A 20,068-nucleotide genomic window follows, 5' to 3' on the forward strand; every position below is an offset into this window, starting at 1 on the left:
GCAAATTTGCCTCCATCACACACGCAAACACCTCTCTGGAAGAGTATTTTTAGCTCCTTGTCTTGCTCAGGTCAACTCTGTCTAAATCTTGATTCTCTTCATATGTTTTCCACTGTTGGAAATAAGGAAGAAATTACGTGTTTTTGCTATCTTGCCCCCTCCTGTCTCACCTAGGAGTCCCATGGCTCTCATCGGTCACCCAGAAGCTTGGGCTCATGCCCTGACTCCAGGACTTCGTTAGCCAGAGGGGTTGTTCACAAATTAATATTAAACCAATGGGGTGAAAGGGAAGAGCATGGTATGAGATTAATGAGGGAGCTGGTGCCAGACAAACATTTTTCATGACCCTTTGCCTTATGGATCCTTTCGCAGCATTTTGGTGATCTCTGGATTGGGCAGATAGGGTCACATTGCAAAACAGAGCCTTCAATGGCCACTGGGACATCTTCATGCTATGATATTTCAGACTCTTGTCCCCAGCTTCCTAGTGCCAAGTCCTGCTTGTTGCAAAAATTTCATTTTGAAACCATTTTCCACAAATTAGGAAGGTCTCGGTGCTGGCACCGAGATGACACATTGGGCTCTGACACCTCCAGAACGGCACCGACCCCGTGCCAAGAGGGGAGCAGGGGAGAACCTGCAACATCAGCAGGCTGTGGGCTCCTTCCCCACTTAAAGACGACTCAGAACTGGGGAGAGTTTATACAAAATGTTTCTCTCCTCTTTTCCAAAGTAATCTTTTTCTCCTTTTCGTTTTATTCTCTCCAATTTCAGCCAAAGACTGAGATTTCTTTTCCAAGAATGTGCTCCCTTTCAGCTGGCAACTGTGTTTCCTCCCTTATTATTTCCTGTTTGATCAAGAAAATTTTCAATATTTGGGACAGAGTGAGCAGAAACAAGGGATATGATGCCACTTAGTGGACCACAGCTAGATAATAACAAAGAACAATATTCTGACCTCCATGCTTCAAGTTTTTGGTCACCTCTATGAGATGTTATCTCTAATGTGCACTGGAGATTTCCCAGGATACCAAGTTAAGGAAAAAAGCTGCAAAGCAACCCATGCTGTGCAAAGATGGAATAAAAAGTTCACCCTCCATTCCTGCAGATGCAGCCTTATGGCAAGGGGAATTTTGCACATGAGTGGGAAAATCAGGGGTGCAATAAGCTCGGGACAGACACAGATGATTGCAAAGGCTTTGGGAATTGCTCAGCGAGCATCTCACAAGGTAGTAAGACCTTGTGCATCGCCAACTGCAATTAACAAGTGGAGGACAACCCCGCCAGCCCTGGATAAATCTGCTCTTGGCTTCCCTCACCTCTTAGGGCAAAGGCAGGAGGGTGAAACACCAGGAGCAGGATGGTGAAATTACAGGAGAGCAGTGAAAGGTGCTGAGAGCAGGAGCAAACCTGCACAAACACCCAAACCTTTGGGCAGCTGCCCTTCCCAGACAGGGGGACTGACACTTTGGCCCTGCCAAAGCCTGGCTGCTGATAAGAGAAAACCTTTTCCCTCTCCCCTATCTCCCTGCAAATACGCCCCAGCCCATACACACGCTGCAGAAGTGCCAGGCTCACAGAGGCTTTGCTTGGTGGCAGCGACGTTAACACGTTCGCCGGCGCTTTATAGTATTTTTAGCCCTCCTGATAAGAGCAAGGTGCAAAAAAAAGAGCCAGCCCTGTGCTGGTACGTGTATAAAAGGGATGGGGCCCAGCAGGAGCTGCCTGCCTTCTGCCAGCAGCGGGGAGCCACGGCAGCAGCGTGAGCAGGGTGAGTAGGAACAACCCCATTTGGGGTTATTTCCCATCATTTTGCCACTTTTCTGCATTGATGCTCTTGGCTCCATCCATTTCCTCACCATAGCAGAACCACGTGCAGTGTCTCCACCTGGGCTGGCCAGGGTCCAACGTGGCTCTGCTCCTGTTGAGGAGCATTTGACCTCTATGCTGTTGCAGCTTATGAATGCGATTCCCACCTTCCTGACATTAAAAACACGGACAGGGCAGACCGAAATGCCAGGCTGGGAACACGATAGTGGCTCGCTGATAGCCCAACCGTCCCTGGGGAGGCACGGGGTGCTTATCCCATTCAAACCTCACCAGCAGCCCGTCCTTCTCCACCTCTCCTCTCTCTGCAGCATCCCCTTGGAGCTGAAACAGCTCCCCTTGGGGATGAAATTCCTCCTCTGGAGCTGTCATTTTGTGGGTTAACATGGTGGCACCTCAGGGACATCAGCGGGTGCAAGGGGAGGTGGCACAGTGCTCTTTGGGGTCAGTGCTCTCATGCAACCATGGATGAAATTTGAGGGGAAAAATAATAAAGCAGCAGTCTTGCTTCTCTTCTAGGACTACAAGTAATGATTTAGGGGCTTCTGAGCTAGGCGTTGTGTCTGGAGGATTGAGTTTAAGGCATGGGGAGAGAAAACCACTTAGAGATGTTAAAGCAGAGCTTTTGCTTAAATTTCTTTTAAAGCCACAAATACATGAGTGACACGGAATGGAAACAAAACATTCAGTTTCAACCTAAGCAAAAGTGTTCAGATTAACAAAATAAGACTAAGAAAGTGGGGATTTCCACGTTTTCGTTCATCTGGGTTGTTCCACTCTTTCTGAGCCTGCGCTTCCCAGGACCTGCTGGGAAAACTCTCGGTAACTCTTTTTTGAGTCACCGAGCCCCGGTTCATGTCAGGTAACGACCGTGAAGGGCCCAGAAGTGGCCTCTTGTTGCTCACTTAGAAAGTGGCAGGCAAAACGCCTCTCTGCCTCTGACAGCGGGTGGCTGTGCCCTGGGGAGCCCAGCAGCTCCCACACGCGGGGACAGCTCCAACGTGTCAACAGCTGGGCACCAACAATTCGTCTCCTTGGGCTCAGATGTGGTCCGGGAGGAAATAGGAAAAATGTACGGCTTCTGCAGAAACTCTGCAGGAGCCCTGAAAAGACGAGCATCCCACCTACAAACCTACCTAGGGGATGTCCTCTGGTTATCTGAGCACCCAACGTTGGATTAACCCATGGGTGCCGTTTGCACGCCGTTGGGGCGTGCATTCACGTGTTAATTTTGGCGAGCCTGGGTGTCACGACCTCTGTCATCCCTTCTGGATGAGGCCGTCCCAGCTCGGCAAGGCTCATCCCAAGCAGAGTGGGGACAATCTGGGCAGCACCGGGAGGGACGAGTGACATCCCTCTTTCCTGGAAGATTGGGGCCAGCGCCCCGGCGCAGCTGTTGAAAGCCAGCCTGCCTGGGAGAGGCCGGGAGTGACATTTCTGGGCGACGCCGAGTGCCTCACAGCAGGCTCTGCTGTTTGCATGGCACAAACAGTCATTTCGTGATTAAAAACAACAACAGCAAATAGAAGCTAAACCAAGATAAAACCAGCGGGCGCTGTGCAGATGCCGAGGGCACGCGAGAGCTGGCTCTGCCCGTAGCTTTAACCCAACATCCCCACCGGTCCTGGATTGCACCTTTCCTTCTGCTTTTTCACCTATTTTCCCCCACAGCCTTCTTGCTCAACTCAGCTACATTTCAAATGCAAAGCAGGGAAACAAAAAATGTCATTTTTTTTTTCTGCAGAACCTGAAAAGAAGAAGCAAGTCTGAGCATAAATATTTGGGGTGGAATGTGGGGGTCCTCCCGAAGGAAGGATTTGATGAAAAACTGACCCCTTTGGAGCACCTAAACACTAATTTTATTAACTCTTTATTATCCTGATTCTTAGCTCTATAGGCGAGGAAAAATATTATGTGATCAGTCCAAGTTTCATGCAGGGAAACTGAGGCACGTGCCCAAACACAGACACTTCCAACACACACAAATGCCTCCTGTCCATTTGTTTGCCTAAGAAATAACCCTGATTTATCCATTTCCTTCCTGTGCAGAGATGTAATGACTGATGGTCAACCAGTGAGTTTGCATCTATGTATTAAAAAAAATATATATATCTGCACTTGGAAACCTGTCAAGGGCTTCTCTGTGGCATTTCTATCTTATCTTTCTGCTGGAATTAGGGAAAAAACAGTACTTTTGGTTAAATTCTGCTGACCAAATCCTGATTTGCTCCATTTAAGCATGCAGACAGGCAGGCTCTGAAGGAACCATTTCAGACTATATTCTTATTTTGTAAAAAAAACTCATCTCCCTTTCCATTCCCAGACCTCGGTGTTTTTTCCACCCTGTTACCTACTGCAGGGATGAAGACCAGCCACGACAGAGACAAGTCATCCAAATCCCACACCGCCAAAGCAAGCGAGCCGGTTCTTTCCCCTCACTCCAGGAACGGCAGCCACCATGAAAAACAACCCACCCGAAGCCCAGGGAGATGGACCCATCCCAGGAGCCAGAAAGAAAATGAGATGCCACCACCGGCAGGAGACACCGTGCCTGGTCAGCGGGGGGCTCAGACATCAGATGTCTGTAATGGCAACTTGTCCCTGGGACATGTTTCTCAAGAGATCAACCCTGAGACCCCAGAGAAACTCCCCCGCCGAGACACCAAAAGGAACAGGAACAAGGATGGGGTGCTAAAGAACATCCCAACTGCACAGAAAGTAAGGGATGAGCCCAAGGATTCCCCCTCCAGGGATGTTTTCCTGTTTTGGGCAAACAAAGTGAACGGCAGTGGCCAAGGGGCCACCTTCCACAAGGTGTTGCAGAAGTCATCCATGACCTCAGGAAGTGTCTCTCCTGCTCTCCTTCCCAAGGAAGGGCCTAGTGGCTTGGAAGAAGAGAAATCAGCAAAAAATCCCCCAAGAAAGACCAGGAGCGATCTCTTCTCTGACTCGAAGGTTTTCAGCCACGTGGACGCCCATGTCCTACACGTGAGCCAACAGGTAGGTGCTGGTGTCCCTCCGCAGGTCCGTGTCCTCAACTTCAGCTTTTACCACAAGTTGATGACAGCAGTGGCAAGGTGGTGGCCAAACCTGGGCATTAGGGCTGGCTTCATCATGGCACAGGCTTCACAGGACCCCAGGCAGGATTGGATTTGGATAAAAGGATCTTGAAGACCTTTCTAGAAGGGTGCAAGGGGTCTGTTATATCATGCTCCCCCTTTCCAGGTGTGTGGGAGCCCAGAAGGAGAGCACCAAATTATGTAATTCCTTCCTCTTACCCTAAACCCGGTGCTGCTGTAATAATTTCTCCCCCAGGGCTGGTACAATTTGTCTAAGCAGCGAGCTCGCAGCGTACACATCAACTCATTAGTGAGAGCGAAGAGGCACAAGGAATAGCTGTGCTCTCCGTTATAGCTGAAACCTGTAATTTCTACCTAGCCTGAGGCTAATCTCCCTTGGGAAGAAGGATGCAGCAGTACTTCATAGACTACCTGGTCTATTAAAAAAGAGAGGAGAGGGGGAGGGAGTTGGAAGGGAGGAGAAAGAAGGTAATAAACTACCAAAAATATTTCCAAGGCAATGGGGAGTGATGGGAACAGCGTGTTTCGCTGTTTATTTGAGGTGCAAGCCTCACTAAAACCTTGTGTACTTGGTCTCTTCTCCTTGGATGGGAATTATGAGTGCCAAGAGCACGGGCAGAGCTTGCTGACTGCCCACCAGTTGGGTATCACATCTCTGGCCATCTAGGAGCAGCCTGGGGGCTGTCTGCATGCACCCAGGTTACTGCCTGGGTGGTTTGGGGGAAAACAGACCCATCTGCCAAATACCTCTGTGGATCCTGTGAACCAAGAAGCTCTGCTCCAATTCTTCAGGGTCCTCAGGCTTATTCAGGGCCAGGATTACCTGGGAATAGGGCAACTCTCAATCTAGGACCTAATTCTACCATCTCTGGCTGAAACAGAGAATAGATTTGGGATGAATTTGCACCAAGACGTGCCAACAGGGAAGCAGGTAGCTAGATATCTAACAGCATCCCAAGCTCAGCATCCCAAAGCAAATCTTTAGCAATTACAAATGCAACACTTCCCATATGTTAAAAGAAAGAAATTTCCATCTGTGTGAAAATATCTTACATGGTTGGGGCAGGAAAGACATTGAGGAGTAAAATAGCAGGGGCAGGAGGTTGGAGAAATCAGCTGGACTAAATTTAACCCAGTGAAAGAAAAGCCTGCTGCTAAAAATGCTTGTGCTAGCACAAAGAAGGGAAGAGCACAGAAATGTCAATGAGTCAATGGGAGGAAAGGGGCAGAAAGGCTTTTAAGAAATTAAGGAATTTTTAGTGTTAGGGGCAAAAATCTTTTTTCCACCCATTTTGTTGTATGGATTTGGCTGAAGTTTCACAGTCTTGAGAAGAGGATCTGAGCCACAAGGATGCTCCTCTTCGGTGTTAATACACTGAGAAATTAATCAGTGTGGGGATGGAAACCCAATGTCCCAGAAATGTGGCAGACTCACCTCCAGGAAAAGACCTTCTGGGCCAGAGGATGCCTTGAACCAGGTGGAGAGGACACTGGAGCAGTGACACTGTGCCTCCCACCAAAGGAACGGGAAACCCCACCTTCATTTCCTCCAGCTTGCAACTCCAGACCTTAGGCTTTCATAAAACCGTGCTAGGAAAATGGGGAAAATACCCTGTTCTACCACAAACCAGATTTTTGCATTTTAAATTCTGGGGTGGGAAATGCCACTTTGGGGTTTTCGTGATGTAGCTTTTCTTTCCAGCGAGCCCATCATATCAGCAGTCACCCAGCCGTGTGGTGGTGACACCAAGAGTGCCTCGATCTCACCTGTCCTCTCCATTGCAGCTGAAATCTGGGCACAGCAGGATGTCCGTCCAGGCCATCATTCCCCTCATCACTGCCAAATCCCAGAGCAAGCTGGAGATGGTGCGGGCAATATGGTTTTGGCTCTGCCATAACATCGGTAAGTCTGGTCCTGCTGTTTTGTAGTGGTGTGATGGAGCTGAGAGCCCTTTCCTTGGATGCCACCTCCTGGATTTAGGCTCTCCGTGTCCTGCAGAACAGACTTTACGGTGTTCCTACAGCAATTACAAATTGAAATAATCCCCTCCTGACTTTGGGAAAGAGCCTGGGGTGGGAAATAGTCGCAAACTGGGACCCTCCATCCTGAAAATGACACCTGCTGGGTACCAGACCCCCAGGGACACCGGTTGAGCCCACCCACCTCCAGTGCTCTCAGCTCCAACGCACCCGAGGGCATCTCCCTGATAATGCGTGCGTGGTGCGAGCCCGAGGAAGCCGAGCTATGCCTGGCAGCAGTCATCTGGGGACACAGGAATCTCAGCACAATGCAGCCGCTTCGTGCTACTTTACCCTACTACATCCATGTGTGCGAGACAATGTGATTGTCACTGTACCTCACTTGAATGGCGCAACCGCTGTTTACATGCGCTGGGGATCCAATTCCCCCAAGGCGTTAGCAATTCTTTGCGCATATGGGGAATTGTCAAGCTCTTGAATAACTACGGAGAGAAGAGCTGTCATGGCTTCCAGGGTGGGTAGGCAGAGAAACAGGGTTGGGCAGGAGAAGGAATGGGATCGGTTTGGGAATAATAAATCCATATGTTGGCCTGAAATTGGGTGGTATTCTCCCTTTCCTAGAATACGATGTGGATGGCTTCCTGGGGTTGTCTCAGAAGATCCACGTGCCAGAGCAGGTTCTGCAGACGGGGAAAGCTGTGTGTTCTGGTTATGCCCATTTGTGCCGGGAAATGTGCAGGTAAAAACTCACTTTGGGCTTTCTCCTCCTGCCCCATCAAAGATTCAAGTGGGAAACCTACATCTGGCACGCAACCGGCATCACTTACCCACTGCATCCCTCCCTCCTTTCTTTTTTGGATGGAGGAGTAGGAATGGGTTTGATGGAGAAACCAGGATCTGAGATATGAAGACTGATGTTTGGGAGTAGGCTGGGTGAGCAGGAGGCTGGCTGAAAGCTGGATTTGGCCAACAGCTGCCACAAACATGGGACCTTGGATTTGGGGATGTCAAATTGGAGCCAGGAGTTGGACTCGATGATCCTTATGAGTCCCTTCCAAGTTGGGATATTCGATGGTTGTATGATTCTACGAAATTTGCCATGCAGTTTGGGTTGGTTTGCAAGAAGCAGGCGGAAAGCAGTGGTTGTTGAGTCGTTGTCTCCCCTGGGCAGGGAGGCAGGTTTGAGCTGCGTGGAGGTCCCGGGTTTCAGCCGGGGCCTTGGTGCCCATGGAGGCCAGTGGTGCCAGCAGCAGAAGACGGGCCACATGTGGAATGCGGTGGAGCTGGAAGGACAGTGGTGCCTCCTGGATGCCTGCTGGGGTGCGGGGACCGTGGATCCAGAGAGGAGGTTGTTCGTGCCCAGGTGAGACACACCACCACCCCGCACCATGGCTGGAAACACGTCCCTCAACGCAAACCGACAAGGTTCAACATGGCCTTGGAAATGGTCATCCCAAACCTTCCAGTAGACCCTCTAAAGATCATGTTTGCCAGACCTTGAGCTCACATTTCAAATTCACCCCAATATGCTCACCCTTATCTACGGTGGGTCCTCGGGGACCTCGTGCAAAAAGAGACCCTCTATAGGGTCTAAACACCTACCTTCAAGTTCCTTACTCCCTGAGCCAGGGGGGCAACTTTTCAGGTGACAACTCCCCCATCATATCCCTCTCCCTCTTCCAAATTTATTTTAATCCGTGGTGACAAAACAAACCCTTGTTTTCACAGCAACTTCACTCTTATGTGGCTCCACACATAATTACTTCAGATTTCTCAGCCCATGTTAAGCAAATAATGACTCTCATGGAAGTTATTTGTACAATTTAATAATTTCCATTAACTATATTATGGGACTGACATTTTTAATTTTTTTTTTTCCTCTCTCTCTAATAATGTGTAATGAAATAATTGTGGAATTTCTAATAGGTAATTATCTTGCTGCAAACAGTTTATAACACCAGTGAGCATGGGTTGTTTTTAGCTGAGCATGGGGGGAAAAAAAAGAGCAGAAGAACCATCACCTATGGCAACAGGCAGAGATAACAGCTTCTTTTTGGTCCTTGTGGAGTCCCCCGGGGTATCTGCTCCAGGCTGGGCAGGCTGAGGGACCTTTACCTGCAAGGTGCTGTCAAAGTCCTCAAAATCCTCAGGTTGACAGATGTAACAGGGCTCCCCAGTACAAGGCTGCAGGTTGACCCCCCAGCAAAGGCAATGTTTGGAAAGTCAGGCTGGGCACGTTCAAACTGGAACCAAGATGTACTTTTCTAAAAAGTCCTGAGTACATTCTTGGAAGAGGTCACAGGATTCGGGGTGTGGAGAGCTGTCTATAAAGTCATTTTCCAGGAAAAATGGGTGCATCTAGGCTGGAAAGAAGTGCTGGAGGATCCCTCCCAGCGTTGGCAAGCTGGACAAGGTGCTGGACCATTTTTTTGTGGGCAATCAAACCTTGCGTTTGACCTGCTGAGAGAGGGATCCTCTCCACACCCCTAAGATCCATGAAAGAAAAGAAAAGGGAAGGAAAACAAGAGCTGAAGGGCTCTGCTCAGGCCCCCAGCAAAGCTGCAGCTCTCAGAAGAAGCAAAGCCAACACGGTCAGAGGTTTGGTAGCATATTCCTGGAGTGGGATGTGAGCATAGGAGTGAGATGCTCAGTGAGAGCTCAGTCCTCCCTTACTGAAGCTGGTGCAGCTCTGTTGGGGTGGGGGAAGCTCCCTTCCCATATGCTAAAGGTATTCTTGTACCCTGCATGGTGTCCTCTCCTCTCACCCTGCAGACACGATGATTTCTTCTTCCTTACTGACCCTGAGCACTTCATCGAGACCCACTGGCCGGAGGACCCCGAATGGCAGCTCCTGCAGCCCCCCATCTCACGGGAAGACTTTGAGCAGAGGGTTTTTAAAACCTCTGAGTTTTTCAGACTTCAGCTCTCCCTCCTTTCTCCAAACACTTCCCTCCTCAGAACAGGTAAACACAAAGCAAGGGCTAAATCCAAGTGATGTCCAGGCTCGCTTGCTTTTAAGAAACAAGTCTGAATCGAGGATAATATTTCTCATTCAGAAGTGGCCCATCTGTCTATTTTTAAGCACATGTTTAACATCCAGTAGAGCAGAGGCACATATTTAAGCAATTTCTGGAATCACAGCCATTGTGTGATACTGTGATTAGTCAACTGGGAATTAGAATTCATAAATTATAGCTAATTGAGCCAAATCACTTAAGTCCCTTTGTGCCTGGCTTTTCCCATCTAAATTCACCAACAGTAGCAAAATAGTTTCAAGATACCTGAGACACAATCCTCATTGTGCTCACAGGCTGGGGAAGGAGACTCCCAGACAAAACATGGCCTGAAATGGTCACGTCTCAGGTTCTGAAAACGAAGGGGGGTGGAGCTGTTTTTTTCCTTGATTGTATTTTTTCTGACAATTTTTCAGGCCAGATATAAAATGATTTTCTTTTATTATTATTATTTTTTAACCTAGACACCCGTTACACATCTGTTCCTTTGCATGGTTCTAAGTGTATACAGATTTCTCCTGCTGTTTGTTTTATCAGGAGAGCAAGATAGAAGATAAAACAACATCCTATTGAGGGCTCTTGTCAGACTTACAGAAAATGAATGCACAACAAGGCCCAGCAGAAAGCTTTCAACTGAGAGATTTTCTTACTTACATAGAAAAGGAAATCCTCCAGTATTTCCAGGATGCTAGGGTATTGCCAAGACAAGCTGTCGCTCACCTTTTGAGCAGCAAGCAGCCTGGGAAAATCAAGTGAAATTGAGAACAGCTGAAAGGTTGGTGCTTTTATGCAGGGATCTCATCGTGCTTCTCCTCTGCAGGACCTTGGAGCACACCAAGGAGGGGTCTTTATCCACAGCAGAGGCCATACAGCACCTATATAGCAAATACAGGGGTGGAGACTGATTAAGTCCTTTCAGGCCCCAGCCACCAGGGAGGCCCCCAAGGCACACAACCAAATAACACAGAGTTTGCAGCCTCAAAGGAAAAGCAGGAGATCAATAGCACCAGCAGTCCCTTTATCTGCATGCCAAAGTGATAAATTGCAAAACATGGACTCCCACCAAACATCATCAGCTGTGGTACAAAAGCCCAAAGGGAAGAATGAGGAAAAATAAGTATTTTGTTATTCTCTTTCCTCCCTTTCCCCAGTTTTTGATAGCCAAAAGACGAAGAAATGGAGCCCAACAGCAGCTCGGGGCTTTGAGTCCCTGTGGGCCACTGGCTGCTGTGAGCCAAAACATACCTGGGGAGAGAAGTTAGGGGAGAAAAATTGCTGGCACATCCCAGCCACATCGCTGCTGCTCTGCACCCCTTGGCTGGATGAACTCCTCTCCCTCAGCCACAAAAATCACTGGGTGACCTGGGCTACAGGCACAGCTTGCTTTTGTTTCCTCCAAAACTGAGATGAAAGGAGATTTTCCTATTAGGACAAAAAAAAAAAAAAAAAAAAAAAAAAAAAGACAACTCTTTTTTTTTCCCCTCCCAGTGAATTTCTCATCTTGCGGAGGGAAAGAACTGTATTCTTGGGCTTAGCTTGAACAGTTTAACTACTGCCATTAGCCTCAACAGCCAGCGCCATATAGAGAGAGGAGTGTGCTTAAAACACCAAATTGCAAACCCAGATTGTGAACCAAACCAGATGTCTGCTTTCATTGATGCAAAATTATGATTGTATTGATCTAGGTCAGCGGGAGGAAGCCAGCATCTTAAACATCTCAGACAATCCTAGGGCAAAAATGCTCAAGATCCTTGGTGCAAAATCTATTTTTCCTTTTTGGCTACTGTGGATCAATTCCTGCTCTCTTGCATCTGAGTAGCTCCTGTCTGTCTAAAATCCTTACGAGCTTTCAGCCAAGATTCCTTCCACAAATCACTATCTGATGAGAGCTGAAGGTGGGACACCTTGCAAAGGGACCTGATTTTCAGGAAATACCTGGCAGCCGTATTCTGAAAACTCATCATTTTTAATTGGTAAGGTGTCCTGGGCCATCAGGGTTGGTGCCCGCAGTGATGGAAGGCATTCAGTCCTATGGAATTAGGACTTTGTAAGACTTTTGTATATAGAAAAGCAGTCATTGGTGGCATGCTGTAGATACAATAGCTAGGGCGGGAGACGGGAAGAGACGACTTTTCAACAAGGCTTTGAGAAATTAGAAACATGCCTGTACTTTAATGGTGGCTTTTTTCCCCCAAACAATTAATGCAACATACATTGACCTCCTGCAGCATTGAGTGCGCTGACGTGGGAACCTATCCCCAGCTTCACCTGGCCTCCCCGAAAACCAGGAATCTCATGGCTTGAATTAACTCAATAAAACAAGCAAATGTTTGTTTTAAATGTAGCCATTAATTATCTCCTTGGGTCCTCTTCCCAAAGCAAAACGCATTGCTGGCTTCCCTATCTCATCATCGCTGGCTCCGCTGCATACAATGTTCTGTTCTTTTCTTTCTTCCTAAAGATCCTAATACGATGCAGCCGGCCAGGCCAGCAGCTTCGGAAACTAGCATAGAGAGAATTTAATAACAAGCAAACCTGCAGTTAATAAAGTCTGTCATCAGTAATGTCTCCACTGAACACTTGCCAGGAGAGAATTGTTTGCACTTACTGTGTGAGCCAAGTCACAGCTTTAACAGGCAAGGCACAAATAAAACCCAGCCTTCCCATTCTTTTCACATCTCTGTTTCGACCTACCAAAAAAGAACTCTGGGGCAAACAATGAAAAAATCCAGATTCAAACAGGGAAAGAAAAAAAAAAAAAAAAAAAGAAAAAGCCCCCCCCCACCATTATTCATTAGATTATGAAACATGTTTCGTAATCTAATAATTAGCAAGAGACGATTTTTTTTTTTTTTTCAGCATGAATCTGGAGGCTTTTGTCATTTTGTGTTAGCACCCCAAACAAATGAACATTGTGCACAGCGCCGGTGCCGATACCAGCCGTGGGCTCCCGCGGGGTGCCAGCACTTGGTACGGGGCTCGCCTCTCTCCAGCAAAAATGTTGTGGTGAGGACGGGACGGCGCGGAGCAGCCACGCTCGGGACAGGAGATGAGTCCCCCTCGGGCACTCGGGGTCCCTGTGTAATGAAGAGCAGGCTCGATTTGCACAGACCTTGATGCTGGTGGGTTTGAGCATGCATCTCAGTAGGTCTGCGTGCCAGTGGCAGGGGCTGGGAAGCACGCTGAGATCCTCCAAGGGCAAAAGGACTCCAAGTCTTCTTCTCCATGGCTCTTTTTCTCATGCTTTCATTTACACCTAGAGAAAAAGGGTAAAAAAATACCTTTCAACGTGGGTTTTATAGCCAGGCTGCCCCATGACCTGTGGCTACACATGCTGATAGCAGCCTGCTGGTGAGATGGTTCTGTCTTCTTCAAGACCAAGGCTTGTGAAACCTTGTCCCTTCCCCACTGCAGAACCAACCAACCATCCCTTCTGCCCAGGAGCAGACAGAGAGCCCTGGGGAAGGGTTTGTTGCACTAAAAATGCTCTCCCTGACTGGGATAGGGGTTTATGAGCAGTACGGCATGGCACGCAGGGAGTGGTGACACTAGGACTGCAGTGACTCTGCTCCTCCATGGTGACCTCCCGTGGCCGTGCTTCATTTTTGGATACAAAGCAGGGTTCAGACTGGCTTAAAGCCATCTCCTGTGCCTTGCCTGGGGCAGTGAGTTGGCTACCAGGGAGGTATTGAGTGCTGCATGGTGGCCCTAAGGAGAAACCTGCTTGAGTTCTCCCCCAGAGAGCAAAAATCCCAAGGAAAGAGCCCCCAAGCTTATCCACCAGCCCTGGTACCACCAGCAGGTACCAGTGCCAAAGCATCTTTTCTCTGCACTTTCTCCTCTCCCCTCCTGCCCAGTTAGGGCACGCGCCAAACCAGAAGCTCGTGGATGTTTGTGATTTATTGCGAGGCCAAATTTTAGAAAAATATTATAGTAATAATTATGGAAAAAATTAAACTCGTTCCTAAAATGTGGCAGTCTTGTGGGATCTCCTACCAGCCAGGCTGGAAAATTTTGATCCTCCCAGCTGCTTTGCTGGTTTGACACCACAGTACAAGACCTGCAGCTTAGAGGAATGGCTGCAGCTCAAGAAACCATGGAATAATCACCTCCATATGGGACATTGACTGAGTTTTGGGTGTCTTGAGACCCAAAGAATAATTATGTGTACCTATCCTCTTCCTCTCTAGATCTAGTGGTATCATCGTTTTACTCAGAAATGGGGAAAAAATGGTAGAAGGTGAGGAAGGATCTCACTGAGGTCTGTCCACAGGGAAAGTAAGAGGGAAAATTGGGTCTCCATCACCTGCACAGATGAGGTCCATGCTGAGTCCACACTGCAGATCTTGTGCTGAGAAATGACTGTGTTGCACTGCTGATGAAAGGATTGTAAAAGGCGTTTTGTTCACTTTCCTACAGCCCGTGGGGAGGCAGCAGTGACGCTGGGGAGCACCCACCCAACAGAGTTCACCTACCAGCTCTCCAAAGCGCAGGGCACCGCGACCGGAGAGGCCGTGGGAGCAGCGCACGGGATGATGGTGGTGTCTGAGAACAGCGTGACCATCAAGGTGACTCCCCCGACCAAGGGCTTGTTCGACCTCATGGTCTTCGCACGCCACGCCGACTCCCAGGGCCCTTACAACTGGGTGTGCTCCTATCGGATTCAGTGCCCGGAGCCGCGCAACGGGGAGACCCTGCCTGAAAACCCGTTTCATTTCTGGGGCCTCCACCAAAAGGTGAGAGACTTTGGCATTGAGGACAGCAGCTACAAAGGGGAGCTGCTCGTTGCCCCCCAGGGAACTTTGCTTTTGACCCTGCGGACATCCCGAGCCTTGCTTGCCACGTATGAGCTGGTTCATAAGGATCTAGACGCTGCTCTGAGCAAGAAATGCCTGGCCGCTCAAGCTGAGGAGGAGAAACTGAGTTGCCACGTGCTCTGCCCTTTCCAGGGCTACTACCGACTCTCCGTGTTCGTGAAAGACGTGGGGGGCACCACCACCTTCAGGAACGCGGCCAATTTCCTCCTCCACTGCTCGGGACCCATCAACCAGAACGAGCTCTTCCCCTCGGGGCTGAGCCTGCACTGCGGGAGCGGGCTCAGCTCCAGCAGCCACGGCCTCTCCAACCCCAGCCACTCGGCCCCCATCATCACCACCAAGCTGGGGAAGTGCAACATCACCTTCCACGCGCCCGCCGACGTCGAGGTGATGGCCAGCTTGAGCAAGGACAAGCTCACCAGCAGCAGCGAGTACCCCCTGGAGAGGTACGTGCTGGTGACCCACCTCAAGTCCAAAATCAGCGTGTGCGTCGTGCTCCCCGAGCCGGGCGTGTACAAAGTGGGGCTTTTTGGGAGAAACAAGGACAATGAGGAGTTCTCCCATATTTGTGACTATATCATACGCTGCTTCTCTGAGCCCTGCTGGCCTCCTTTCCCCAAGGTCTACAGCTTGTGGAGGAGAGGGTGCGTGCTGCTGGAGCCGCGCACGGGCGTGCTGCAGGAGCAGAGCTGGGTCCGGTTCAGGGTGAAGGTGCCAAAAGCCCACAAGGCTGTCGTCCTTGGGCAAGAGAAGACGGTGCTGCAGCTCGCCCCCAGCGCCGTTTGGGAAGGGGATGTGTTCAGCGGGGCTGCGGGGACAACGATCAGACTGGCGGCCAGCTTCAGCCAGCACTGCTCCTCCCTGGAGGTCCTCCTGGGGTTTGAGGTGGGAGGTGGCCCACCTGCCTCCCTGGGGTGTTCGGGGTAACGCGCCGGGAAGGGTTTGAAAAGCCAGGGAAGGAAGCACAAGCTCTTAAAACTGAAGGATGTTGAGGAGACGTGGAGAAATCTCCCAGAACTTTATGGCATGTCAGGGGGGAGTCTGGGTGTTACACGCAGAGCTTTTCTTCCCGCAGGATATCCAGATACATGCTGGGGCCTCCTATCCCACTCGGAGATCTCGCCGCCGCTCAAATCAGTACCAACATATGGAAGGCTCCTCATATTTTGCTTCTGTCAGAGGAAACCATTGTTCAGCTTCTCTACAGGAAGGATGTCTCACTGCTTATTACCAGCTTGAATAATTGTCTGGAATGTTTCATTTGACATTTATTCAAGAACTTGGAAACCCGCATAGTTTCTTTCTCTTGAGAGGATAACAACAACAACAGAAAAGAGCCCAAGCTGGAGCCAAGAGCATCAGATGGTAGCAAGATTTTAAAAATGTAAATATATAGTAAAGCAACCAAGACCTCCTCGCAGAGGAAACCTGTGCTTGGGCAGAGGAGAGGGGAAAGGAAGGAAAGAGATGCTGCATTTTATCAGCCATGTCTTTAAAACATCTTCCAGGTCTTCTTTATCAAGGATGACAAGTAGATACACACTTAAGAGCTCCGAGGGTTTGAAATTAAGAGAGGGAACAGGCAAGGAAGTGGCTCTGTAGCCAAAGCTTCTAACCGCAGAGTGGAAAGCGCAGACAACTGCTCTTAAACTTTGGCAGATGCTGCAAGGCACCATAAACAGGAGACGGCAACGCCGGGCAGGGCTCTCGCAGCATCCAGGAGAACAGATGACACTTCTTGTTTGAAGAAAACACGCTGTGAGAATCTAAAGAAAAAGGCAAAAATTGCAGTTGCATCATCTGGTGCACGAAGCGGTGCCACTGTTGGGATAAATTTAGAGGCCATGGGCTGGAAGATACACAGTGGAAATACTTCTCCGTGCCTGGCGTGGAGTGATGCTTGAAATGGGGATTCTGGTTGCAATACGGAAGAACCGTGGGTTATTTTTGGATACTGCACAAGAGATAGGGGAGGGGGTCGTTTGCTTTCTTCAGGTCTAGCAATTTAAATTTAACCTGTAGCAAAAATTCAAATAGATTTGAAACTTTTCGGGGCCTGGAAATCAGGCAATGTAGATATTGTGTCAAGGTCTGCATTTGACAACAAACTCACTGGAACCACGCTGATGTGCTGGAAGAGTCCTCTGAAAAACAAAACACGAGGACTGGTCTGAAGGAAGGGAAGCACCAGTAGCAGACACAGGCTAAACTCTTGCCCATGAACTTAAAAAAAAATAAATAAATAAAATTAAGAAGTACAGATCCCTGGATTATCCAGTTCTGACCCGTATTTTGGTAGTCCACATTGGGCCATCCACTCGGATGGATAAGGGAAGGAGACGTGCAATGTGCCTCAGCTCCCCCCTGTGTCTTTCAGAATAAACACAACAAAAAATCCTGTTCCCTGTGAGGCTGAGAAGACAACCCAGAGCCCAGCCCCGAGGGTCAGAGCCCCGAAAGCTGCTGGCAATCGGAGTTGTCCTCCAGACTTACCCCTACTTCATGAGCAATAGTCTTCTGACCACGTCGTGCTCCCTGAGCAGTGGGGATGCTGCTGGGCAACTTCCCAGATTTCCCCTCCAAGCTGCATTGCCCATGGATAGCACTGGCCATGAAATTTTAATCTGCAGAGCTCAATCCCTAAGTCTTTTTTTTTTTTTTAAACTTTGTGGCAGAATTTTGGCTTGGCAAACGAAAATGACTGACAAGAGACACGACTCTCAGTTCCCATTGCCATCTTCCTTTCCATGTCTTCTTTTTCCTTTTCAGCCAGCTTTCTTGCTAACTCTCCTCAGCTGTGCCCCTCTAACCCTGTTGAGCCACTCTACGTATCTGTGCGTGCGCAAACACTGCGAGCTGAAACTGTCCCATCTTTGCCCGATTTAAGCAGGCAGGTCATGATCGTGAGCCCCCGGGGAAAATCCAGCTTCCAGCCCAGTGATTAACTCCTCTTTATCCATCATAATGAGGTCCAGATTAGAGTTACCTTGATTTGGGGTCCAAACAATTTATGTCAGCATATAATTACCTGGAGGTGCTGAGAACTTTAATGATACTCCCACAGGGAATTTTTCACTTCAAGGATCTGAAGTCAATCTACTCATATTTCCTCTCTATGCATGCTTGGGTATAGCATGCAACCTATTTTAAATGTCATTCTTATTTAGATTTACATACCTCAAAGCCTGCACCCCCAGCTCTAAGTGCCTTCACAATAAACACGAGCACCACCTCTCCAAAAATAACAGCCCTGGAGCAAGCATCACTCATGAAAACACAATGATAAGCGAAAGAACAAACCCGTATGTCTCTCCTCCTCTCACTCCCTCTGCCCATCAGGATTAAATTAGGTAAAGATAGATTACAACACATACCTGGAGCTACAAAACACACCTAGTTCTGAGCTAACTTGGTTCAAAAAGTCATTGGGAGGCCTCCAGGCATGCACGGAGCTGTGGACAGCCAAAACCAGGAGGCTGCACCCAGCTCTACAAGCCTTCTTGACTGAGTGGCTTCTTTACAACCAAAATCAAGGCAGGTAAGAGAAGGAAGAGCTGAACATGAACCCCCCCAGACTAAAACCTTCCTGAGCAAGGTAAGGCAGCAGTCACCAACCCGAGCAGCATTTCTGGGCAACCTGCTCGCGGTGTCCCTGTGTGATAGGGACTTGGAGCAGATCACCTACGGAGATCTTTCTGCCCCCAGCCATTCTGGGATCCCGTGAGCCTGGAGTGAGCTTTTGTCTTCCTTTATGGAGCTGTATGTGATGTCAACCAAACACAGTGTCCAAACTCTTTGGCTTTACATATTTCCCTGTGCTATATCCCTGTTAAGATTGTCATTAGTGTGAATTGTGTTCATATTTATTTAGTTTATCCAGTGAGTCTGTATCATTGAAGTGGCTATACAAGCTGTGTTTTCTTTGGCTCCTTGTTGTGCTTCTTTGCTTCGGTGCTATTAAAGCCTGAGATGACCATTCTTTCCAACTTGTGTTTGGCTTTCGGTGAGTTTGTTTGGGGGGGAATGAGAGTGTAGGAGTTTCCAGAAATGCATGGGAATGTGTAGTTAGCTGCCAGACTGCAGCACATGAACATCAGGACACTGGGGTAGGAGCAAAAGTCTTCCTAAGTGCATGCTGTAGTTGGGATGAGTTGTACCTTGGAGTACAGCTCTGTTAGCATCCATGAGCTTCCCACACCACCAAATCATGCTGAGGCTGTGGTACAACAAGTCAGCATGACAATATAATGAAGCTTCTGCCACCCTTGGAGCAGGTCATGGTTGTACACATGCACCACGTGTGCTCTGCGTGTTCATGCACACCATGAACCAGCCTGGCCCATCTGCAGCCTGGATGCCCTTTTGTCCTGTGTTACTTTTATAGCTTATGTATTGGGGGTAGGACAATCTGTGGGGATATCAGGATATGTGTACTGGGGTAGGAATCACTGACTTCGAAAAAACAGAGCAGATGAAATGGCTGCTTGTGGTCAGAGAAGTCCCACAGTGAGTATGATAACAACACAAGAACTGCTGTATTTTGATCCATCGGGTCAGAGAGCGTGGCTGGTAAAACAGTCCTTGCATTGTCCAAGTGTCTTCAAAACCCAGCAAGATGAAACATTATCCACTTTCAAGGGTAATTGCAAACTTTTCCTCTTTGGTCTGACAACTGGGATTTCATGTCAAAAATGCAAGAAAAAAAAATGGGTACAAACAAGACAAATGTATGGAAGAAGGGTGCGTCTCAAAGCAGAGCTAAGCTCTTTCATGCAGCCACCTGAGACATTTAAGTGAGAGCAACCTTGCTCAGCAAGTCCCTGGAGACCTGCCTGGGAGGAGGGAGGGTTAAAAATATTTTGCAGAGCAAGCTCAGCTGTGTCCTGCACCTCTGCAGGCTGGGGTACAAGAGGGACTGGAGGTAAACAACTCCCTGCTAGAGGTGCTGTCCTCTCCAGACTGGCAATACAACATTGATAACACAGAGCTAAGTGGAAAAAATGAATCTGGAAAATCTCTGAAGACCAAGGAAATTGCACAAATTACTCTGGTTGTGAAGCTCCCCTTCCTGCAGAAAAAAAGGGAGGAAGTGATGAGCAGGCATTTTTTTACCCAGCAGGAGGGAGGACTTCCAGAACTGAAAGCTGGTGGGAAAGCTGCAAAGGGCATTTCTATAACAACAGGACTGAGAGATTAGCTCCTGGGTAGGCTAAGCACCAGGCAAACATATCTCCCAAATCCCACATTATTAAGGATTTAAGCTACGAACCCATTTTACAAAGCTATCCAACCATGGACACCTTGTTAGCATTTTCGTGACTGTAGCCAAAGACGTTTCATCTCTAGGGCT

At 48.6% G+C, this 20,068-nt stretch overlaps 1 protein-coding gene across 1 annotated transcript; it reads left to right on the forward strand.

Moving 5' to 3' along the window:
* Positions 1 to 1,716: 1,716 nt before the first annotated feature.
* On the forward strand, positions 1,717 to 17,503 carry LOC119716893 (kyphoscoliosis peptidase). The gene is made up of 8 exons (XM_072036791.1): positions 1,717 to 1,771; positions 4,151 to 4,827; positions 6,693 to 6,810; positions 7,509 to 7,626; positions 8,059 to 8,250; positions 9,660 to 9,850; positions 14,321 to 15,164; positions 15,794 to 17,503. Exons 2-8 carry the CDS (start codon positions 4,189 to 4,191, stop codon positions 15,981 to 15,983), a joined length of 2,292 nt encoding a protein of 763 aa, XP_071892892.1. The 5' UTR covers positions 1,717 to 1,771; positions 4,151 to 4,188; the 3' UTR covers positions 15,984 to 17,503.
* The last annotated feature ends 2,565 nt before the right edge of the window (positions 17,504 to 20,068 follow it).

This window comes from Anas platyrhynchos, chromosome 4 (assembly GCF_047663525.1).
Source record: "Anas platyrhynchos isolate ZD024472 breed Pekin duck chromosome 4, IASCAAS_PekinDuck_T2T, whole genome shotgun sequence".
Lineage (NCBI taxonomy): Eukaryota > Metazoa > Chordata > Aves > Anseriformes > Anatidae > Anas > Anas platyrhynchos.

What these genes read in the sequence shown, in the direction of transcription:
- LOC119716893 (XM_072036791.1), top strand. Translation starts at nt 4,189, where the DNA reads ATGAAGACCAGCCACGACAGAGACAAGTCATCCAAATCCCACACCGCC. An exon ending in TTGTGCCGGGAAATGTGCAG is followed by an intron (nt 7,627 to 8,058) that starts GTAAAAACTCAC and finishes TCCCCTGGGCAG; the next exon opens with GGAGGCAGGTTTGAGCTGCG. An exon ending in CACTTCCCTCCTCAGAACAG is followed by an intron (nt 9,851 to 14,320) that starts GTAAACACAAAG and finishes ACTTTCCTACAG; the next exon opens with CCCGTGGGGAGGCAGCAGTG.